The 24,752-nt window shown below is 40.7% G+C and overlaps 2 protein-coding genes across 4 annotated transcripts; both read left to right on the top strand.

The window, feature by feature from the left end:
• Positions 1-1,181: 1,181 nt before the first annotated feature.
• Positions 1,182-16,104, top strand: ice2 (interactor of little elongator complex ELL subunit 2). 3 transcript variants are annotated; one of them, XR_011978500.1, is made up of 16 exons: positions 1,182-1,327; positions 1,923-2,024; positions 2,135-2,441; positions 2,563-2,682; positions 2,769-2,903; positions 2,992-3,108; positions 3,287-3,440; positions 3,650-3,834; positions 3,951-4,854; positions 6,343-6,509; positions 7,556-7,685; positions 11,422-11,506; positions 11,741-11,791; positions 13,364-13,613; positions 14,725-15,102; positions 16,023-16,104. XR_011978500.1 is itself a non-coding variant. In XM_072670828.1 (15 exons), the coding sequence occupies exons 1-15, from the start codon at positions 1,209-1,211 to the stop codon at positions 14,908-14,910; spliced, it is 3,012 nt and encodes a 1,003-aa protein (XP_072526929.1). In that variant the 5' UTR covers positions 1,182-1,208; the 3' UTR covers positions 14,911-15,610. The 3 variants fall into 3 exon arrangements, 1 of the variants encoding a protein (XP_072526929.1); XR_011978499.1 differs by having other exon boundaries at positions 15,994-16,078; XM_072670828.1 differs by lacking the exon at positions 16,023-16,104 and having other exon boundaries at positions 14,725-15,610.
• Positions 16,105-16,153: 49 nt separating this feature from the next.
• On the top strand, positions 16,154-21,141 carry LOC140547533 (annexin A2-like). Its single transcript, XM_072670829.1, has 13 exons — positions 16,154-16,237; positions 17,178-17,235; positions 17,343-17,436; positions 17,871-17,965; positions 18,058-18,171; positions 18,275-18,365; positions 18,470-18,549; positions 18,689-18,748; positions 18,876-18,969; positions 19,074-19,169; positions 19,850-19,908; positions 20,141-20,263; positions 20,353-21,141. The coding sequence occupies exons 2-13, from the start codon at positions 17,188-17,190 to the stop codon at positions 20,410-20,412; spliced, it is 1,014 nt and encodes a 337-aa protein (XP_072526930.1). The 5' UTR covers positions 16,154-16,237; positions 17,178-17,187; the 3' UTR covers positions 20,413-21,141.
• Positions 21,142-24,752: the final 3,611 nt, after the last annotated feature.

Below are 24,752 nucleotides of genomic sequence, written 5' to 3'. Positions count from 1 at the left end.
CAAAATGGTATTACACAGATAAACACAGATTTTTATATTAATATATGGTCATAGTTGGCAAACCAATACTAGTTTAATCAATTCCTGCTGTTGGCTGCAGCCACTGCTGGGCAACTGCAGATATGCGCCGCTTGGGTGGTCGGTACAGGCCCAGGCACTTCAGCAGACGCTTCAGCAGGCAGAAAATTCAAAACTTAAAAACAAGAGAAATTAAACAGGTTAACTTACATTTGCTGTTGTTACTTAAATTGAATATGCCACACTGTATTTTAAAAATTATGAAAATGAATTAGAACATGTTTGAGTTTGTGAGTTTGCTACCCCTGTAAGGTTAAAAACAATAGCCAGAATGACCAGGTATGCTGTAAGCTAATTACAAATAATGCTAATGATAGTGAGTACCCTACACACACAGTGTAGCCTATGGTATGATGACGCATCTGGTGCTGAGGTGGTGGTATGGAGGGCCCCATTAAGGCCTGGGCCGGCCCTGTTTGGTAGACTGGTCGATCCAGGTTTTCTAGCTTTCTCCCCTACTTGAACTTAGCTTGTCGCTAAATACTCAACTACAGAGGGCCTGCTTTCAGAGCGGGACTTCACGTTAGCAGTCCACTGGTCTGTCTTCTCTTTAGCTTTCGGCAGTCTGTAGAAGGAGGACTCTAAATCCCTGCTGAATCGGTTCGTACGGTCAGTCGCTCAGCAGCTCTTTCTCGGTTTAGTGTCACTCACGCTGAACCGTTTGCCACGCGGTGGGCGTGGCCGCAAGGACTCCCGCTACATGTGACGTCACGTGCATACCCTCTATTACCCAAAATAGAAAAAAAAATATACAGGTACGTTTTCTTTGCTTTTTTTTTTTTTTTAGCGAAATACATTATTATACTTTCCAACATTAAATGAAGTTCCTGGACAAGTGGTTATGAACTATTTTTAACACCGTTAAGCCGTTTAGCTTCACTCACCCCTATCATTAGGCCTCGCTCGTGGGCTCCCTCTGGTGTTTCTCAGTCATTTAGAAGTGGTGAGGCTCTCCATGAACCTGCACTTCTTCTACCACTTAGATTTTTTTTGCCTTCTCCTGTAAAGTTGTCCTTGTAAAGATTCAAGGTTTCTGCGTGACAGCGACGATATCTATTTCAAAACGTGATAGACATTTCTCCATCTCTCTGACTCACTCTTGAATTCACTCTTGCGGAACTCTGGACTATATGCGTTGTTTCTACACGGACTCTCTGTACCGCAGCAATGTTTTGATTGTAGCATGGGAATGGTCGTGGATGTTGACGCCGCTATTTCTGAATAAAATCAAAACCATGGAGTTGAAGTGGTAAGTAGCGTAGCTCCGCTTTCATTACTCGTAGAAGAGATAGTGAGTTCTCAAAAGTAAAGAGGGAAGCAGTGTCTGTGTGGTCAGCTGTTATAGCCTAGCTGACGAGCTTAATACGGTCAGCTAATAAAAGACACTGTGGAAAGACTTCTAGTCATCGCAGAGTTTAGGCTCCATAAAATACAGCAGTTGTTTTCAGAAGTGGACAGCCTTACCAGACTAGTCAACCAGTATGACCAGCTTAACGACCAGCATAGTCAAGTTGGCCATGCGAATAAGACCAGCTGGTCCGTCTCAAATGAAAACACACCCTATATTGGGCAAGATAATTTATCTAGCTTAACCAACTTGCTTTTCCTCTAACTTGTTTTACTCTTTACTTTACCAACATTTCAACCGCATTGACCATTAATGCCCAACCTAAACCATATGAAACCAACTTCAGTTCTACTGCAGTTCTGTATGGGATACCTAAATAGTTAGTTTTTTAGCTGATAGGACTAATTTTGTACTTCTCATCAGCAAAGGCACTTTTCCACCGTCCAGTCAGAGTGGTAACCGGTGTCCAAGGTTTCTAATCCACTTCTCTGTACAGGGATGATGCTCCGGTCAGCGACCCCGGCCTGTTTTCTAAAGACACCTTCGACAAATTCTCACTGGCACCCACAGTACAAGAGCTGTGGGCCTTGTTACAAAGGTATGTTCATGCACTCTATTACAGTTTTACCAGTTTAAGTACCTTCATTTTTGTACTCAATTACTTTTTATTTTGTGTTAAAACATTCATGCAATACTTTGTCTTTGAAGTCCTGATGTGAAAGAAGAGAGTATGATTAGGCCAGCTGGTCCATCCTCGGAACCAAAAGTGACAAAAAGCAATGCAGCCACACCAAAAACCAGTACCAGAAACAGCCATGGCTCTGCTGGCTCTGCTTCAGACTGCAGTGACACTCTTACTGAAGGCAAGAATAACCTGACTGACACTGAAAATAAGAAAAGGAAAGGGTTCCCTGAACCGGAAGTACCTTATCCCTGCTACACAGCCCTCAGCCACAAACAACGATCAACATATCTGCGCTCACTTAAGACCAAAAAGTACCTCACAGCTCCACAAGTAAATTCTCTTTTATTGACTATATAGCTTTTGCTTTGACTTGTAAACTCCAGAATATTCAAACATCTGGAATGTAAAATGCTAAATGTTAATTCCTGTTTTCTCATATATGATTCACCAGAATGTTATGGAAATTGTGACGAAAGAAGTTGCAGACTTTATGAAGTATCTGCAGGATGTTTCCAAAGTATGCGCTGATAATTACAAGTTTGTCCCTCAGGGAGCCAATCGCTATTTAGAGGTATGGGGCCATTCTGTAGACCATTCTGTCTGTATTAAACACTTGAACACACTTGATTTTACCATCTTTCCACTTCTGACTCACAGGAATATTTTAAAGCCAGCTTGGACTATATGAAGTACTATCCACAGCTTTACAGTATCCAGGAAATCACCAGCCTGACTGGGGGGAAATATGTCTCAGACATTTCCCTCAACTTTGAGAAACAACTGCTTGCAATGGTAAATGCCTTCAGATGTGCTTTTCAAATTAAAACCCATTTAGTGACTTTGATCTGATTTCTATTGGATTCTTATGCTTTTCATTTAGGGCAGTATAGATATGGTCGAAAAACGGATGCTGCCAGAACAAACACAGCTTTCAGTAGATTATGACTCTGTTTCAGCTGTGATTCCTCCATCTACTAAGGCCAGACATTTTCACACAGTAAGTGTTTATCTCTGTGGCATGGCTTTGAATATAATATGCAGTTATATTGTGACCTAAATCAAGTAAATCAAGTTTTGGTGAAACCGCCACTAGAGGGTACTGTAGACTCAATTTTGGCTTGAGCCATCTGATGCTCAACAGAACATTCACATTCATCTCTGTTTGTAATCTGAAGGCAATCAGCAGTGACTCAAATGCAGAGAAACTCGGTGCTATCTATGAGCCTCATGTATGTCTAGCAAAGGAAGCCTTCCTTCAGCTCCTTAACAGTGCTGAGTATACAGAGCCATGGGAGATGCCAGTCTGGGTAAAGGAGAGCTCTGGAAAAGGTGAGAGTTTGAGAATGCTACCTTTAATGAGCTCTGGCAGAAGTTGCCTTACTACTAAAAGAGAAATGTTGTTCCTGATCCTAGATCAGCTGCAAAGTGGACCTTTTAACTATATGCCATTGTAGACACCTGCTTTTCCTACCAAATGAACAAAAGTTGAAATATTATTGATAAAGCCGTGATTTGCAGCTAAAATGATTCTTATACAGGTAGCAGTCTGAGTAAAATGGTGTACATCGATCCTCCTCTGCTGAAGACACAGATGACCTGGAGAGAGAGGAATCATCTGATTCACGAGGCGAGTGTAAAACTGGCATACAAGAAGACAGGCTCCAATCCTGTGTTTTTTCTCATATCAGAGGACTATGCCAATAAAGTAGACTTTGCCTCAGAGGTAAGTCTTCTTTTCAGTGAAATCAAATATATTTACATGTAAATGTAGTTTTTCCATGCGTGCTTACTCATGAGATATGATGGGGAATAAATATAAGGGTTTTGTTTTTGCTGTAGGAAAAGAGTCATTCTAGGGCAGTTGTTTCATTTGATGAGCCCGGCATCGATTTTGAAGTCGACGTAACAGAACTGGAGTCATTCGGGGAGTCAAGCCAACTTAGTAAGAAAGTAAAGGGACATGATAAATCAGAAGCACACTCTAAACATCAAACACTGCAATTATCTAAGCCTAAATTAGGCTCAGATAAACCCACTGAAGTACTGACTGAAGTAGCTTCCACACCTAAAGACATTTCTTCACCACCCTCCAGATTGTCAAAGGACGAATTGCAAGAAGAAACAGCCAAGACTGATGTAGAGGACAGCTCAAAGGACAAGAGTGCTGAGGACACTGTTTCAGAAGACCAGTTAAGCAGTAGTTCCACTGTAGAAGAGTGCCCTAGTGCAGACTGCCCACCAACCAAGCGAAAAAGGCACAGCTCAAAAAGCAGTACAGACCACACTATGGATTCTGATGAGGAACGCCTTGTTATTGATCACCCTGGCTCCCCGCTGAAATGCAGAGCAGAGAAGACCCAGGCAGTTCCAACTGCCCCCGAAAACAACACTGACAACGGCCTATCTTCTTTACATGAGCAGACCTCAGATTCCACTGTGCCTTTGAGCACCACCAGCCCTGTCAAAGGATCTAAGAAAGGAGTCAAAAGGCCCAGAGTCTCTGGAGACTGTGACCAACTGGGACACATCTTGCGAATGCAGAATGCCATGCTGAAATCCACTGCCGGTAAGGGCCAGGAGCCTACAAAAGCACAAGCGGACTGTAGACCTCCAGAGCCCAAGGTGAACAGTCACCATCAGCCTCTAGTTAAGCCTTGTGTCTCCTCCTACTTGGACTCTAAAGAAGGCCTGGGTGAAGAAGCTGTAGCTCCTGCCATCCTTCAGTCCCCAACACAAAAGAAAAGTTAGTATTCATAACCAGTTTTTCTTCCAGGGTCATTGTGTGTCTTGGACAACCTGAATATTTTACACTTCACACGTAATCGCAAGTCTGATCTAGCCAGCTAACATTTGTTAACATTCATGTAATGAACTCCATCAAATTAACTCTAGTTTATTTCTTGGTTACTGTTTATCTATGCTGGCCCTGAAACATTGATAATCTAGCCAAACGAGATGAGTATTTTAACCATGTTTGCAGGCAGATATTCAAAAATGTAGATATTATAACTCAGATTATAACTCATTATAAGACCCTTTAAACTGTGTTGACAAGCTGTTTTTATATGTATGTTATGTAGGATATCTTGCTGTTCTGTGTTACTTTTGAAGTAAAAATCTTTTTTAGAAAATAAGTAGTAGACCCACAAATACTCAAAAAAGTAAATAAATACTAAGATACAAATACTAACATATACAATTTTGTTTGTGGACACTTCTTCTAATGAATGCATTCAGCTACTTTAGGTGGCACCCATTGCTGACACAGATGTGCAAATACACAAACAGCTTGTCTAGTCCCTGTAGAAAAGTATTGTGTCTATAGAATAGGACTCTCTGGGGCAGTTAAACATGAACCTATAGGCACCATGCCTAATGCCAGGCGTTGACTAGAGGGGTATTGAGCTGTGGAGCAGTGCAACTGTGTTCTCTGGAATGATGGTGCTCCATTCAAAATTTTTGGAATGAGATGGGGTGGTGATCATGAAACCTCCTGACCTCACTAACTCTCTAGTCGCTTAATGCAATTCTTCACAGCCTTCTTCACAGCAATGCTCTGAAAGTAGGAAGCATTTTCTGGAAAGTATGAGAATGTAAGCGATAGTAAGTTTGGTACTCCAGCAAAAGCAGCATAAACTCTAATACTCTTTAATAACATTGATTTCAGAAAAAAAAAAAACAATAAATGAGCAGGTGTCCCAATACTTTTGCATTACTGTACAAATATACACTATATAGACAAAATATATCTGTAATGTTTCTGAGCAATTTGCATGGAATATGAGATTCATGCAATGTACCTGAGTAGTTCTGGATGTTTATTTTAAGTGATTTAAGTGTTTAAAATAAATCACAGATCAGAATCGCTGTTGCTCAAGATTTTGGTGTTGATATAAAAAAGGGAAAAAGGGATTTCATACCCTCTCTGTCACACAAACAAATATTTACCAGCATGCAATTTCTCATGGAGTAATCATAGTTTTCAGTTAGGCAGACTTCACAGGGACAGGAATACACTATACTTGCTTGCATTACTGCATCTCCTTTAGAACCCCTTACAAATAACAACAATAATACATTTATCTGCTGGTAATATTTTGAAGAGCCTTGGACTGCCATCTTCTTGAAAAGCGGCTTTGCTGTTTTCCAGCACTGAAGCAGTTTCAGTTAGTGTGTTTGAGCTGCTTTAAAAGCGGGTGTTTGAAGTGCGTTTTGTTTGTGTCCTTGGCAGGGCTGTTGAAAGAGGAGCTGCTGGTGAGTGCGGAGGACGAGCGAGACTATGAGGCTCCAAAAGAGGCCAGTGTGATTTATAAGCTCTACAGCCTAATGGACATGCTGCTGATGGTGCGCAGCACTGTGGACATCGCCCACCCCAGGCACGACCAAAGCACCTTTAGGGTGAGCGGGCTCAGGGCCTCACACTGTTTGTGACTCTCTGACATGTAGCTGATTTTTAGTAGCTCTGCCCTGGATCTACAAGACTAATGTAGCTAACGTTGGTTATAATGAAGCTTACAGTCACCAGGGCAAATTGTATGCATTTAATTATTAAATTACTAAATTATTGCACACTTGCACATGTTTACTTGGTAAAAGTTGTTAACTTTTACAACCTGACTTGCTTGTGTGCTGAGACACACTCTTTTATTACATAAATAAGCATGTGTAGCATAACAGCCATAAAAAGAATAGCTAAAATATAGCTTAAATAGACGCTGTCGCTGAAAAACCTTGTATCCTTGTACACTTTGTATATAGGGGAAAAAGGTCAGCATTTGGAGCATTTATGTTAGTCCTTTTGTCTTATAGTGTTAAGAACAACTGCCAGGTTCAGGTTATGTCAATAAAGAGACATGGCATGACACAGACTACACGCATGTAATATCTGTCCTATTTTTGTAGACGACACTGTTTCACTGTGTGTCAGAAACAGTAAGTAAAGTAATGCTATAAGTAAGGCACCTATGTAAACGTCTAATAAACTGTATTTGGACTAGGAGGCATTTTGACTTTTGGCCAATCCATTACTTAATCTGTAGCCCTGTATCCTCCTCTCACTTTGTGTAAACATGCTCCTACTTTCCAGTGCAGGGCTTTATCCTAGATCCTGCTATTAGGTCATATAAGCATATTTGCAGACGCTAGTATTTCTACTCACTAGGTCACACACATTCAGAAACTTGACAGGTAGCTCACATGGCAGTAACTGATTATGTGCAGTATTATGTGACTCACTGTATTGTTTAAGAGCTCTCACTCTCTAGCGCAGCAGTGCTGTCTAGTGTAATATAATAGCTCATTAAGTACTTGAGTGTAGGTTTATTGAGCAGGTTCAATCAAGCTTTAGTGAGAAGAGAGCCGTGTTGAACTAAACAGCAGATTACATCATCACTGATCTGTGTGGGGAATAACAGTGTAATCTGTGTTGGACTCTGTTGGTGCAGGCTGTTCCAGTGCACGTGCTGCCTAAGCTGGAGTACCAGTTGTGTTACGGAGCTGAGAGCCTGACCCACACTGAGGCATGTCTTCTCTGGGGCGAGCAGCTCCTTCACTCCAGCACAGCCTCTTTCATAGGTATGGTGTTTTTCACAGCTACAGCTGAGCTTTCACTGCAAGCTTTGCACACCTTCATCTATCATCAGACCTTAAGAATAGACTTTAGGTTAATAGGCAGTAGCTTTTGTTCTGTTGTGACCTGTAAGTTGACCGTAATGACAGTCTGGAATGGTGTCTGGCACAATAAGCCGTGTGGAACTATCCGAGTAAACACGCAGATACATCATCCATAGTCCATTGTTTTCCATAGCAACTGCTCAGCACTGTGTGCTCATTCCAGCTTGTACAGGAGGGAGGGGGTGTATCATGAAAAAGGGGTATTGTGCATGTTTAGCTAAAGTCTGCTTAGAGCAGCTCCAGTGAGTCCCGAGTCGTGTCCTGTGTGAGTCAGACCAGGGCAGAGGTGGAGTCACTGTTTAGAGGAAGCTACTCCTCCCACAGCTCCCACAAGCCTCTCACATGATTCACATAGTTTTTGTGTCTGTTTGGAGCCTCTGTTGCCATGGCTCCCACCACTTTAACTTTGGACTGGCAAATCAAAAGGGGGAAGAAACCCACTCGCTCTGTCAGCACACTCTTTTGGTTGTCATGTAGCTAAATGTTGTTTAGCTTGTAGTTCCTTCAGCACACTGTAATTTAAAAAACTTGCACTTTTTCTTTTCTCTGATGATCTAAAACTGAACCATATACACCATCCACACAGATCAGGCTGTTCTTCTACACACTGTCAGGCCTAGCTGTTTCTAAAATTCTGTCCACTCTGTTACAGTTCTTTTTTTTCCTCCTCCCAGGAAACTTCTTGCTCCTTTTTGAACAAGAAAAAAAGGAACCTCCTCCCTCTATGGGAGGGCAAATTTAACGATTCTAACACCTTTGACAAAAAACAAAGAAAGGGGCTTTAAATTCATTCATTATCTTGTCACCAGCCTGTCACTAGTTTTGCTTTACATGTGTGGAACAACAGGCTTAGTCTAGACTAGAACAGAAAAGACTGCCTGACCTGTGAAACAGCTTTAAGGATTCTTGACAAGGTTCTGTTTTTGGCCTTAACTAACAGTGAGCTGTGAAGGTTACTGAGATCACTTTGCATTACCATTTTTGAAAATAATCCGCTAAATCAAACAGCTAAAATGCTCAACAAGTATAACCTTTGGTAATGCTGGAGCTTTATTATAAGTGTATAACATTTACTACAATTCTGTTAAAAACAAGAATTTATTAAATGAATACAATTTGGTGTTGCAGTATTTTCTAAATAAATAAGTGTCAGATGTGTCTAGTTTGCATTAATAAAGTTACTGAAGTTGAGTGCTTCTATTCAGTGACAAAATAATGTCACAGACCGAGTACAGCTTGTTTTAATCGGACTGTTCTGTTCCTTTTGTAAGAGAACCTTACACAGTAATGTAAATGTTAACCAGACAGAATACAGATTTCCAGAAAGGAACGGTCTGTTTATTTACAGTACTTTTAGCCACATGCACTGAACAATTAGAAAGTGTGCTCCATGTTCTGCATTTTATATTTCTTCTTTAAGTGAATAAAAGGGTTGAACACTTCCAGACTCAACAGAAACCGTCACTGTGTGACATGTGGACGTTAACTGACGTCTTCCGACTGCAATTGTGTTTTAGTGCTCAGACCAGTTTATCAGTTTGAGCGGTTTAGTCTAACTCGTAGTTTAACTCTTTTAGTCTTTAGTTTATATACTACAGTAGTGTTCCTTCACTCCTAGAACTTCAGCTTGCATTGGTTTTACAGTAGTTACTGAATTTCACCTTAGGCTGTAATAAAAGTGAGAATGTACTGACTACTGTTTAAAGCAGGAAAACAAAATAACAGGAAATGAGGTTCATTTAGTGTTTTCCATTTTAACATTTTCTTTTATTATTATTATTCTTTTTTATATTATTATTTATTGGCCCATGTTCAGTACAGTACTCCTCTCAATAACTGTGCAATCCTGAAGGAATGCAGGGGAGGCCTGCTCTGTTTCTCTCTTTTATAACCAATTGCTTTAATGCATTTCTTCAGATAATTCCCTCAGTTGAAGGAAGGAATGCATTTTGATATGAAGTGCCTCTTGACTCCTATGTAACTAACTCATGTTTAACTGGGTTGTGTGTGTCTGAGCATGGATGCCAGCTTGGCTGTCATCCTCCTGTCTCCCACCACCTGCACTGGGTCTAAGAAGCACCCCAGGACAGAACCGGCCCTCTTTATGAGTTTGTTTAGTCTGTTCTTATCTGCTATTGAGATGCTACTGCCCCAGCAGACCACTCCATAAAAGATGGCAGATGCCACCACTGTATCGAAGAAAGTCCTCAGGAGTGCTCCCTGCACTCCAAAGGACCTCAGTCTCCTCAGTAGGTAGAGTCTGCTCTGGCCTTTCTTGAAGAGTGCAGCAGTGTTAACTGACCAGTCCAGTTTGTTGTATTTCTCGATGTTCATACCCTGGATGTTCACTGATTGAGGGGGTTGTCTGCACCTGCAGAAATCCACCACCAGTTCTTTGGTCTTTCCTGCGTTTATCTGCAGATGGTTCTGCAGACACTAGTCCACAAAGTCCTGAAGAAGTTCTCTGTACTCGCTGTCCTCCTCATTGGTTATTGGTTATGAGGCCGACGATCACCAAAAGCATGATCTCTAGCTGATTAGCTGGTCAGTTTCTGTTCTATCAAACTAGTAAAGATAGAAATATTAACATGTAAGATTAGCTGATTAATTTAAAAATAAAAAAACGCATTGGTCATCAAAAGATCGATAGTTCATTCCCCTTTGATGCTACAGGAAGTATAGGAGTCTAGTAGCTTACTTTGTGTCTTACTGCGCAGGCTAGCCTTCACCCTCCCAGCACTGGTAGCATTGTGTGATTAAGGAAGTCCAAATGTGAATTGGATATGTCTAAATTCGAGGTAAAAATCGAGATACAGTTGAAATGAAAGGACATCATCGTCTTGGCATGTTCTGTTCTTTTCTTTTAAGACAGGGCCGTGCCATGCAGAAGAGCCTGCATGGCCGTGTTTTTAATTCACACTGACATGCTGGTGCATATTTTGGCACTGCTTGATAAAGACTTGTTCCCTGGTATGTGAATGCTGAAAGCTCTGTGCTCTCTTTGTTGGAGTAGACTCTGTCCTGTCAGGCAGATAAGTCTCAATCCTTGTGTTGACTCTGTGAGGTTCAGTGTCTGGAAAGATCATTTGGATCTGACTGCATCTTGGTTCTACCCTATTTGTTTCACTTTGACTAAACGGTTTGTTATTATAAGCCTTATTGGAAATGTACATGCTAATCTGTACTGAAGTTAAGGAGGTGTGGGCAATACCTGTGCTTGTATTAGAGAGTGGATAAGCCCCGCAGCTACATGATGCAAATGAAGAAAGTTCATACTGGATAGGCTCTGTGCTGCTTTAGTTGCTGTTAAGATAATTCTTGCTATTCTTAATGCCCCAGCTAAAATTTGATGTATTGTGAAGATTAAATCCGCTTAGAAATCTTCCATTTATTCCAGGCAGTTTTTAAATGGGGAAAAACAAGTGTAACCAGACGGTGTTTTTGTAAATTGGTGTTTAATTGATTGTTGATTGGAAGTTGATTGGCTCACACACTCAACACACAAAATTCTGGGCCACACAGTAGAGTAGAACCTCTACGATAAACTTAAAATATTGCTATTCATGCTAATCAGAGCTCTGTCATAGTGTAATATGAATGCTTTTCTTGTTTTGTGTGTGTTTGTGTCTGTGTGTAGGTCGCATCAGTGCACACACATCAAAGGTAGTGCAGCTGCAAGAGCTCTCGGCTGACTGGATCCAGAGCACCTCCTGTGATTTCAAGTATGCAGACCGTTTCATTGCGTGTCCTCCTTTGACCCCTCTGTTAACTATATTAAACACTTGCACAGATTAAGAATACTCTAGTGCATACTTTAATGAGCTGATGATTACTTGATACTTTGTTCTGACTGTTTCATTGTGTTTCAATTAGTGTTCCCAGATGGTGTTTAGGTTTCACAAATGTAGTTGTGCTTAGCATTGTAATGCACTTTTGTCTGCTCTACTGTTTTGCAGGCCAGCCAGGTGCTTGAATACTCTCCACCACATACTGAAAAAAATCACGAGGTGAGTTTGCACTTTTTTTTTTCTCAAGCTTTTTCTGACAGGTTTAAACTTGGATTTAGTCATTTGAATATTTGGTCAGATCCAGCTTTACCCAGCCCCTTTGTTGCCATGTTACGACACCACCGTGGCCGAGGGTTTACACCTGCCTTCTTCTCCCTTATGAAAAGTTGAGCAGCACAGTTTGCTTTTGCAGTAACCCTTTTTTAATTGCAGAGGTATGTAACATGCTAGTACCTAGCTATACACAGTCAGCTTATAACATATGTGAACACAGCAGTTGTTATGTATACAGTATTTAGCAGCAAGTAACCTGATAGGTGTGCAAGTAGGCACATGGTGGGCGCATCAGTAGAGCTGTGTATGTGCAGCAGTGAGAAGAGTCTATGTGAGAGGTGTGTGGGATCATCCACAATGCTGGTGGCTTTGTGAACGCAGTGCATGATGTAAATGATGGTGTCCATGGTGGAAGGGAAGACAGACCCAGCTTCTCAGCTGTCCTGAATATTAGTTGTGGGGTCTTGCGGTCAGAGACCTTGCAATTCCAAAACCAGAAAGTTATGCAGCTGCTCAGGATGCTCTCAAAATTCCCTTTAGAACATTGTGAGGATGGGAGGGGGTAGATGAACTTTCTTCAGGAAGTAGAGACATACTACTGGGGTCAGTTGAGGTGCTCAGGTCATTGGTTCTGCACCTCCTCTCTGTATGCTGACTCGTTGCTCATGCTGATGAGGTCTGAGTGTACTAAGCACAAAGCCCTAGGGGGCACTGGTGCTCAGCATAGTGTTGCTCAGCATAGTGGTGCTGGAGATTGAGGTCTCTGTCAGGAAATCCAGGACCCTGTAGTAGAGGGATGTGTTCAGGTCCAGCAGGCTTTTCAATCAGATGTTGAGTGATGTTGAATACTCTGCTTTGCTGTTCACCCACTGGCAGGCATGCTTGTCTTGTAGCCACACCTTCCCCCTGTGGTATACAGTTTGCATAGTACTTAAAGGCCAGAAACTTGTGTACTGCTCAGCCCCTTAATCACCACAAAAACTAATCAGGTTAGTGTATATTCTCAGGTAACACTCTATATTAAAACATGGAAAATGGAGGTGATTTCTGATATCTGATAACTAAGTTTATCTTTTTCAAGTATTACCTCACACGTTTGAGACACTAAACCTAAACAATCTTTTGCTTCGAGTTAAACCAACGGACCAAATCTATCTGCTGCACATCAGCTCACTATGATCTGGGATTCCTTTCCCACAGACTTAAATAACATAAATGACTGATGGTGGCGCTAATTCAAAAACCATGTGAATGTGTGAACCATGCCTTGCCTTTTTGGAAGGAATGCATGGGTATGTTGTCATTTCCCATGCTAGAACAAGCAGCCAAACAGGGTTTGTGCAAATGTGCGTGTTTCACAATTAGAATGCTGCTTTTATTTCCAGTCACTGTCTCTTGTTTCACAAGCCACCACCCAACAGCATATCATTCTCCCCTCTCAGAAACGAAGAAAGAAATGTATTCATATGGTTTAAAAACTGTGTGTGTGTCTCTCACTTCTTTCTTTCTGTTCTTCAGCTTACAGGAGGGAAGGTACCTGTTGGGCCACAAAGCCGGTGAGGCATTTGTCACCATCTTCAAAGCCATTGATGGAAATAAAACTAGTCGTAGCATCTACGACCTTCAGTCAGTGCACTGTGGTCCCCCTATTCCTCTGGAGGCCAAGGTGCCCTGGGTTCCCCTGGACCCCTTTCATATAATGCCTTTCCACCAGAAATACAACAGGCCACCTTGCACCTTCCCTCCACGTCCATATCCACAAAACAAGGTAAGAATTAGATCCAGTTACTTACTGTCCACAAGAATACAATGTGTAATTAAATTGGATTATTTTTGCTAGTGGTCTGAAACTGCTGCTTAGGTGTTTAGATTCAATAATGCTGATTTTGAGGTTTCAAAGCACCTCATGAGTTCATTTACTTATGCAAGTACCGCCTCTCCAAAAGATCTAATGTAATAATCCTCACTGGTAAGGAATCTAGCTGCATGTTTCTATTCTTTAGGGTTAGTCTGATATGATCTAACAATGCTTAGAAGAGCCACAGCCCTGCACAGATAGCCAAGATAAACAGTCTTCCCTGAGGTGTTGCCATTTTCCAAGCATACTTGTCCACCCACACTAATGTCCAGTTGTGTTATCAGGGCTGCCAGGTTGTTCATTCCATTCACTTGCCAGAAATAACATGTTGAAACTTTTTCCACTATTTGAGTGAAGTGAGCTGAACCTCTCTGTATGCAACAATGTGGCGAACCTTTTGTGGATAATTTCTTAACAAAAGAAGGACTGGCTACTGCTTGAGGAGTGGGAGAAGCCCGGTCTAGTTAATGATCACAAGTAAGAGCCTGTGGAGAAGTCAGAGCATTCCTTTACTTCCATAAATGTCTAGCAGTGGTGGTCTTTGTCGCTACATGCCCTAAAGACAGCAGCCACACCTTCCCTCTGTATTCTGCAGTTTACACAGTACTTAAAGCTTGCCAGACCAGAAACTTGTGTACTGCTCAGCCCCTTAATCACCACAAAAACCATGGTTAGTGTATTTCCTCAGGTAACACTCTATATTAAAACATGGAAAATGGAGGTGATTTCTGGTATCTGATGACTGAGTTTATCTTTTTCAAGTATTACCTCACACATTTGAGACGTGGAACCTAAACAACCTTTAACTTTGTGTTAAACCAGCGGACCAAATCTATCTGCTGCACATCAGCTCACTATGACCTAGGATTCCTTTCCCACAAACTTATGTAACATAAATAGCCGATGGTGGCTTTAATTCAGAAACCATGTGAATGTGTGAACCATTCTGCTAATTTCTCAGATAAGTCAGATATCTGACTCTTTCCTAACTCTCTGTCTTGCAATATGTGTATTCCAACAGGCAGGAGGGAATAAAGGAGCCAACACGCCAACTAGACCCACACAAGGGACCCAGCAGTGTGCAGCAGCGCCTGGTCAAAATCAGAAGAAAAAAAATAAGAGCAAAAAATTCAAACCAAACAAATGGGCAGAGAAGGTGAAGAATAAACAGAAGAAGGACATGCAAATCAAATCAGATGAGCAGTGAACAAGGCTAGGACAAGGACTTATGATGTCCCGAACATGAAGGTAGAAGTCTGTGGTGTCAGGAAGTGCTGACGTTAGAGTGGGACTATTCAAGGAAGGATCAAGGTACATTAGTGTATGAGGAGCTAAAGTTCGAGGATAAGGAGTTCTCATGTGGACTTGAGTAGTAAAAAGAGATTTTCTGAAAATAGATGTAAGTACTGCAAAGAATAGATCCTTATAACTGTTTTACATTCATTTCTTTAATAGTGGTTTAATGATGTTCGAAGTTGGACGTTCTGTAATGTACTTAAGCTAGTTTAACTTTAGTTTTTTACTAAATATGTTTTTTGTATTATTTTTATTTGTAAAATGAGAAGTAATAAATTTATTCTTAATATAACCTGTGTTTCTAAACTCTTGAACAGTGTAAGCATGTTTGCTTTGTGTACATATTGACTATAATCAGTATAATCAAAATCAAAAGACTTGCTTGTAGTTGCTGTCCTACAAAAACAGATTTCCATTTTTCCACTTTAATGTGATTAATGTGAATCTGGCTGTTCTTTACATTGTGTGAAAATTTATGAACGGGTCAATAGAAATGCTCTAAAATGACCTGGAATAAAATCCTTTTACACAGACATCCATTGAAGGTTTAGAAGGTTTTATTACAAGGTTTTTGCATGACCACTGCATTATGGTGAAGACATGCTGATTTAAAGCTGAAACCTATTTCAAGCACTGACGTAACGAGTGTGTAAATTGTTGGTTTGAGAGCTGTTCCCCTCTCAGGTTCCAATAGCAAGTTTGAAACCCCTTATTATGAAGTGATTTTCCTCCCCCCTTTTCTTTTTAGCGTTGGTGTGTTATGGGTTAATAATGACCTTTAAACAAACACTAAGGTGGTCTAGTGTGTCAGACACACCCAGTTAACATTCATAGTTTCCTGTAGAATCATAGTATACCCTCTTGGTGCTGTGCATTGCTTCTCCCTCATTTTGCTATTTGACACGGCTAAACTTTACCAAAACCACTCTGGTCAATCACGCTGCATGCTGGACTTATTGAGCCACAGTTTCCAATATTTTTCCTCTGACAAAAGTAAAAACCGCCACTGAAAATTACACTCAGAACTGTGGCTGGCCCAAGGATCTTTCATCAAAGAAGGGAGTGGAAGAGGAGTGGCAATTGGAGCTTGGTGCAGTACAGTGTGGCGGAGGCAGGACTAGAATGCTGCTGGGAGGGAATAAAACTGCTGGCAGTGGCCCTGGTATTTAACCACCACACCCATCTCGCAGCTCATAGCTGGGACTCTGCTGTGCATCATTGCTACGCTGCTCACTTAGGTAAGTCCATACCAGAACTTTTAAATATATAGATAACCACACAGCTGTGTTGGGTACTGTGGGGGGGGGGGGGAAATGCTGCATTGCCAAACTGCACATGGCTATTTACAATACTCTGAGATTACAGCACCAGAGATGTTATTTAAGGTGATAACCTTTGAAATAAAAGAAATACATAAATCCTTTCGAAGTACGCTTGCTGTGCTCTCAGTGGCTGTATTAGTGGAGAGAGGCAGAAGCAAAGATACTTTTCCCCAGCATGTTCTCTCATGGGTGTGTCTCTTTTCAGAGTTCAGCTAATGATAGCCTTTGTTTGCTCAAGATCTGAATGGTTGTCTCTGTTGCTGGGAATTAGCATGCCTGGAATGCCTTATAATAAGTGAAACCTACTTACCACAGTTCATCATTTATTGCAAGGTTTAGTTATGATGTTTGTTTGGTTTCTATGGTGCTAATGCTGTTGGGATGCATGACTGAGATTCTGGTTCGGGAACAATAACCAGGAAGTCTACACTCTGGTAGTACCCTAGAGGTTTACTTTGGAACACCCCAATATCCTCTTTCCAGATAAATCACAGCTGGCACGTATCCCTTAAAGGCAGAAAATGGAGAACATCTAAGCTTTTTTGCTGTTGATTTTGCATAATTTGAGATGCTGTCAAATGACTCAAAGCACCCATAATGAATGCAGGCCTTGGCACACTGAGGTTTGTGGGGAAAGAGCATGAGAATACAGGGCATTCATCTCCGTGAGCTAGCATAACCTTTCTTCAACTTGATTACATAACCCTCACTCTGACTCAGGCAGCATGAGATTCTTAAAGGCCCCTCATCTCACTTCCCAGTTAGAGGTTTTAGAGAAGTGGATCACAAACCTTGAACTAAATATTAGTGTATAACTCACCAACATATGCACTACCTCTGACATTATCCCCTACAGGAGGTCAAAGATGTCACTGGTAGCTGAATTCCTGGGTCAAATTACATTTAATTTGGGGGTAAGTGTCCTCTGGATTAAAAAGATTTGTTTTCTGCTATATTATGTTGGTAGCTGTGAGCTGTAATTCTACTCTTTCTGTGTGCTCATCTCAATCATACATTATAGGCCAATGAGCCCACCTACCCCACTGTGGTTCCTTCATCCGATTTTGATCCTGAGAAAGATGCTGCCAGAATTGAGACCGCTATCAAGACAAAAGGTATGAAAAGGTCACATGTTCTCTAAATGACTGTAATGACCGAACAGCAAAGCAATGTTTTACACAGTGTTCAAGTGTACCAGCAGTGTTGAGCTGCACAGCTAAAGCCATCCCCTTAAACCACCCTTGTGAGCCTTAATTCTGACCAAATGTTGGCCAGATTCAACACTGCTGGTGAGTCATCATCCTGTCTGGGAGCCATTAGACCTCGTATGGAAAGTTTTCTGGGCGAGGTCTTTGTGGCTGCAACTTCTGCCTACATGCTCTCTAGTGCGCCCTCTCTACCAGCCTAAGACACGATTTTAGAATATGGCCTGTTTATGACATCTGCTACTTTACACTTTGTGATCTTGTTATCAGGGAGTGTCAGCAGTTTGGTGTGTGGGGAACAAATGCTCAAATATGTATAAACACACAATATTTAATTATTTTAGGTGTGGACGAACAGACTATTATTCAGATCCTCACCAAGCGGACGTATTATCAAAGACGAGAAATTGCCTTTGCATATGAGAGGAGAACCAAGAAGGTAAGAATTCAGCTTTACTGCAGTTATTTCCAAAAAACTGTGGTTTTTTTTTTTTTTTTTCTGACTGTTATCTCCAAATCTTTCTTATGCAGGATATGATTTCAGCCCTCAAGGGGGCACTGTCCGGCTCACTAGAGACAGTTGTTCTGGGACTGATGAAAAGCACTGCTCAGTACGATGCCTCTGAGATCAAAGCCTCTATAAAGGTAAGATTAACCCAACCAACTACATCATAATACTTAATTAAGTACTTGGTCAGTGCAGTCATTGTTTAGCATACATCAACTCCTCTGTAACATGTCTGTGCAGGGTTTGGGAACAGACGAGGAGAGCCTGATCGAGATCCTCTGCTCTCGAAGCAATGCAGAGCTGGTGGAGATAAAGAAAGTCTACAAAGAACGTAAGCTTGAGGCCAAGGTTTTGAACATGGGTGTGAAGCATCCTGAGCTGGAAATAGATCAATGTGGATTAAGAATAAGTAAGTAAATGTGCTTGTCTCTGCAGTGTTCAAGAAGGACTTGGAAAAAGATGTGGCTGGAGACACATCAGGAAACTTTGCTAAACTGCTGCTGGCTCTAGTGGAGGTAATGGAGACCTATTAGCAGGGCTATCTTGTTATACTTATACTACACACTCCAGTTTACCAAGTTTACCAACTGTCCTATTACACATGGGCTCTTGGGTTAGAGTTGTGGTTGTTTTTAACAATCTACTTCTTGACAGGCCAAGAGGGATGACCCAAGCAATGTTGTTGACTATGAGAAAATCGATGAAGATGCCAGAGTAAGTGCTAATGTCTCTGTGTTTCATGAGAGTGTCCGTAAATCAGCATTTTTGTTTGCCGTCCTTTCTAGACATGATCTAAGCAAGGTGTATAAGAGACCTGCTAATCTTGTTGTGCTCATTCCAGGCACTGTATGAAGCTGGTGTGAAGAGGAAAGGCACTGATGTGAAAACTTGGATCTCCATTATGTCAGAGAGAAGTGTCCCTCATCTGCAGAAAGGTTCTTGATCCTCTTATATTCTCTTACAGTTCTTTGCTGGTTACAGGAAAAGCTAAATTAATTTTTCTCTGCTTTTTGTCTAACAATCAATTTCTCTTCTTCAGTGTTCGATAGGTACAAGAGCTACAGCCCATATGACATGCAGGAGAGCATCAGGAAGGAAGTGAAAGGAGACCTGGAGAAGTCTTTCCTCACATTGGGTAGGGTCTTTTTCTATAGTACAAACCTACGTTTAGCTACAAAGGGTGTAAAAGAAAGCCTGCGTCAGTCTAAAAGTAGCAAATTAGCCGCTTTAGGTTTAGAAGGTTATAATAGATTATCTTAATACTTAATAAAGTACTTAATGCACTAATTTCTGGCCATAATGAGGTTGTAGGGCCAAAACCTTGTATCTCAATTGCGGCTTTTTTTAACATCATTTGAATGTGGCAGTTCTTCTTTCCATTGTTTCAGAATTTTGTGATGACTGGACCAATAGAAATGCCATTCCAGACTTCCATTGAAAGTTCATATCTGCTATTTTGGAGATGGAGATGGAGATTAGTTTTTTGTGTGACAGAGATGACACTGTTTAATATGCTGTATAAATAGCTCATGTAGTTATATTTATGTATCCAGTGTAATGTAAGCAATAATTCTGAATTTTAAAAGACAACTTAATTACATTATGATGAATTTTGAGGTGTAGTATTAAATTGAAGGGTTTTCTAAAATTTGTAATCAACATAAAAGCAACACAAAATATTTGCCAGAAACATTCCCAGTGTTTATTCAAATGTATGTGTATTTGTGCTTCGTTTATAAAGGAATACAGTGACTATAACTTTATCCTACCCTAATATGAAGTCCCTGCTCACATCTTTAAACTCATTCCTTGCAGTTCAGTGCTTTGAAAACAAACAGCTCTACTTTGCCAACAGACTCAGCGACGCCATGAAGGTAATTGCATTTCTTCCTACTCCTTCTTAAAAAAAAAAAACTTCCACTCTTTTTCTCATGACTTTGAAAGAAAATGTTTAAAAGTTCACCTCTCTGTGATCTAGCTGCTGACGTGGCACAAGACTTTCGGTATGGTTGCATCAGGCTGCACCAGGCTCTTTTAATGTGCCTTTGTCTGTCTGTGTGTGTGCGTGCGTGCGTGTGTGTATGTCTGTGTGCATGTGTGTTTCAGAGTAAAGGCGCGAAGGAGAAAGTGGTGACTAGGATCATGGTGTCCCGCTGCGAGGTGGACCTGAAGAAGATCAGGACAGAGTTCAAGGCCCAGTTTGGGAAGTCTCTGTACCAGACCATCTCTGTAAGTTGCACTCAGACACACATAAACACACTGCATGATTGTAAGTACGAAGGCTTACTGACTTACTGTGTGGTGCGTGGTCTTTGTAGGAGCACACCAAAGGAGACTACCAGACGGCCCTGCTAAGTCTGTGTGGTGGAGATGACTAAAGTGGACTGGGTCACTCTACAATTCCAGCAGCCTCAGATGCCGTTGAGCCTCAGACGTGAAGCCTAGGTCTCTGTCTATTAAACTGGATCCACAGTGGATTGCACAGTGTCCTGTCAAGATATCCTGTAGATAATATCTCAGCGTACCACTGTACACTATTGAAGTATAGACATTTGAGCAGAATGGTTAATAAGCTTATCTGCATAAGTAAGGGTCATAAATAAAGGGACAACACTTGATTAATTGGAGTCTCATTTCAATTCTAATTTGCCACAATATTGTTCCCTTTTTTCCTTTCTTTTTTAATGTTTCCCACACTTGTTTTTCCATTATTGTCTGACTGCCATATCCCACATTATCAGCAGCATTATTAAAGGCAAGCGTAGCAGGAGTGCAGTGTCTGTAGTTTTCCAGTAGAGAGCAGTAGAGCACCACAAGGCATCGCTTCTTAGACTTCAAGCCACTAAGACTCAAGAATCACCCACCCTGCTGCCTGCCTGCTAAGGCTTCACTTTGCTTTGATGTTTACAGCTGCTTTTTTATTTTTTAATAAATAGTCTGAAAATATTTGATCTCAAATATGATTTACATATTTTATCCCCTCATTTCAAAAACGAGTAAAAGCAAAAAAGTTTTCACAAATGAGGTAACATTTTTTTTTGCGCTCATGATGAAATATAAATATGCTCTGCTTACATGTACAGCCAAATAAAGGCTTTGATTAGAGAGACTCGCCTCTCTGATTTGTTACTTAAGGAAACCAGGCATCATATTCATTTCAAACCCATTTACATAATAATCACATAACACTTCAACCACGCCATCCATCTCTCCACATTATCTGCCAGTGAAGGAAAGTCTATTTGGATGGGAATATCCTTCCCAGACATAGTTTATGGGGGCAATAAAAAGTGTTTTCATGCAGCCTTCCCTTTCAAGCCATGCGGCTTTATTTAGATGTTTTAATCATTAGTGTGTTTTGCTGTGTTTGTTTGGTGCTAATTTTTTAATTAAAAATGTTAATTTAACCTCCAGCTAGGATGATTAGCATAGCACAAATAGGCTCCTATACTGGAGCTTTGTGCTGTTTAGTTTGTGGTCTCTGAGGGTGAGAGCCGCCAAAGCGTTGACAATGCATTTCTGATAGAGGAGAAACACAAGCAGCCCCAGCAGGGCCCATACTCTCCGTGGGGTGTGTGTGTGTGTGTGTGTGTGAAAGAGAGTGTGTGAGTGAGAGAAGAACTCTAGAGAACCCCAGAGAAAGTAGAAACTATCTATTACCAATTAGGCCATGTTAAGCCGAGTTCACCTTTTAAACTGAATCAACTGAGTTTGGTTTATTACAATTATCACTTGTTATAATAAGTAATCATCAAATATCAATAGAATTCAGTCCCTACAGTCATTTCAGCCCATTCCCATACCTTTGAATATACTAATCCACAGGCTCTAAAGGTTACACCTTAGAGCTGCTGTTGGAAGGCTAGTGGATCGTCCACTCCACTGCACTGAACTTCTTGTGTGTGGCTGCAGAAGGAATTCCTTCAAAAGTTTATAAGGCTGCAAATTTATTGTCATTTTGTAATAATATTGATGAGAACATTACCCCTTTGTGCTGTTTTATGTTTATTGCCAATAAAAGATAAAATATAGTGTAACGGAGAGTAAAACAGTATTTTGCAAAAGCAGGGAGTAGATTTATGCCGAGCCACGCTGACAGATTAATCTCCGCATCATAAAGACAAGAGTACCTCCCATATTTTTTCCTTTTTATGTGGATGTACAACATGCTGTTGAGCTCAAGGCCGGCCCACGGGGACCTCCAGCAAACCCAGCGGGAACTCTCTCCTGGATTGAAACGATGCAATTTGTCACTGCAAACGCTGACACTCAATCATTCAGACAGGACCTCAAGCCCATGAATGTCAAATGCAGAGCGAGGCCCAGAACTGGGAGGATGCATAGAGGGGGAGTTAGTGGCATTTTCATATGGCAAGTGGTCAAGAATATGATCACTGATTTTATATTTATATATATATATATATATATATATATATATATATATATATATATATATATATATATATATATATATATATACCCTTTTTTATTTACTTACTAAAATGTATATTTGGGTTAGTTTTGTGAATATTAGTGATGAATTGTCAGTCAATGGTTAATACTTCTAAACATCACAACAGTCTCTTCTTCCATCTTTTTCTTACTGCACAAATTAGGGCAGACAGTCAGGGCACATGAGAGTCTTGAAAACACAACAGCAGTTGTCCAGGCTCCACTTTGGTCAAGTCAGATGACAGACAGTCTTAGGATTTATTTTCATGGGACAGCGACACTGTGGATCAGGAGCTCTTTTTCTAGGCTCTCTCTAAGAATGATGGGTGTGAGCCTCAGGTCAAATGTGCTTGACTGTGTAGTTGACCTCCTGCCCCACTGAACTGTGTTTAAGTTAAGTGTGAATCTGCACAAGAGCTGTGTGTCTCGCAACATTAAAATCATTGATGAAGTTATAAATAATATTTTTTAAGGTCTGGATGAAAACACTTTCTTTTAATCTTCATTAAATAAAACAGTTTCAGCAATTCGAATTCATCCATTTCTACTGAGCATAGCATATTAACAGTTAATTAACGAGTTAGAGCTGCTTTAGGAGCTATTTAAAATAGCTGAAATTTTATATAGAATGATATTAAATCCATAAGAAAAGAGAGGAGTCAATTGTCCAATTGGCCTTGATTAATATGATCAGATGGCATCATGACATTACGACAGTTTAACATAAGTTACATAAGTTTGAAAAAAAGAATACTATCACATGATTTTACCACTCTTCACATTTATATATCAAATTAAAGTTGACAAAATTTTCCTTAACACCAATTTCCTGTTTTCAGATATAGGTGGACGTGTTTGGGTGTGTGAGGTACCCTGTGATGAGCTGGTGCCCTGTCCAGGAAGTATTTCTGCAGTGCACCCAATGACTCTGGGTAGACTCTGGACACAAAGGCGACTCTGACCAGGAAGAAGCAGAAGAAGATGGATGGATGGACAGTAAAAAGTGTTTTCTTCAGAAGAATTGCAGTCTTTTAATTACACTTTTGTTTCTTGGTACATGTTTGAGTGTTACACCACTTTCACAAATCTTTCCAACCATATCTCCTTTAGAAAATGTAAAGGTGCGCTTCACAATGTGTGTAAACTGTATATTATTGCGGTTGGGACTGACCCGCATATCTTCATATAAATGTACTTAACTTTCAATGAAAGTCTGGAATAATTTACATATTTACATATTTATTAGTCTATTGGTCAAAAACTAAAAGAAAATTGAGATAAATGTTTAGTTTCAGTTGCGACAACATATTATACACTCAAATATAAAATACATAAAAACATTTTTGAGCGATACCACAGAAGAACAACTTTTGGTTCCAAAAAGAACCTTGTTTGTAATTGACAGCAGTAAATAAGCTTTTAATGGTCTAAAAAATGGCACTTGATGTAAATGATTGTAATTTAGAGGTTCACACTCACCTGTGAAAACCTCATATACTAGTAGAATAAATGCAAACAAACAGTAATAAATGTAAGCAGTTAACGTGTTGATGGAAACACCAGCTGACACACTTCCAGCCGAGAAGAGAAGGGAGAAGTTCAAAAGAAAAAAAAGAAGCATAAAATCACATTTGATGAAATATCTGATGAAATTATGATTCAACATCCTCAAACAAAGGATGTTCACCTTTATGTCCAAGTACAGTGAAGTGTAACATGCGTCAGCTCCTACACTGACAATCTGAGCACACAGCAGCCAGACTGCTTCAGTACTTCAGAACTGCAGCTTTCTTACAAAGTCCGCCATACAGACTCACAGAAAGGGTGACAGATCCTCTCATTTTCTTATTGGGTGTACTCCATCAATGCCTGTGGCGAGCTGAACTCCACGTGCTGTGTAGCGTGGTGTGTTTAATTATAGAATAGGCCTCGGCGATGGTGGCACGTGCGTGTGTGTTTGTTCCAGCCTGCAGCCGCGTGGATGCGCTTTGGGAATGAGTGGCCCTATAGGCTAGGCCAGAGGAACTAACTAGGCTAACTCCTGCAGAATGCTGAGGCTCAGAGGATGCCAGTTTGATTAATATTTTCTTAATTATGATTATTTCATACTTCTCAGCGAAGCCTCTGTGCCCCCTTTCTCCTCAGCAGAGTGGTAGGTGGTGTGTAACGGCAAATATCGTCCCCTTACTCGCACTCTCCTCCCTGCAGGCATGCAGACGGGCTCTGGTGAAGGACAGCTCTTCTGAGAGCATCTCTCTCTCCCTCT

This window comes from Salminus brasiliensis, chromosome 2, assembly GCF_030463535.1.
Source record: "Salminus brasiliensis chromosome 2, fSalBra1.hap2, whole genome shotgun sequence".
NCBI lineage: Eukaryota > Metazoa > Chordata > Actinopteri > Characiformes > Bryconidae > Salminus > Salminus brasiliensis.
This window is presented reverse-complemented; position numbering and strand designations above follow the sequence as displayed.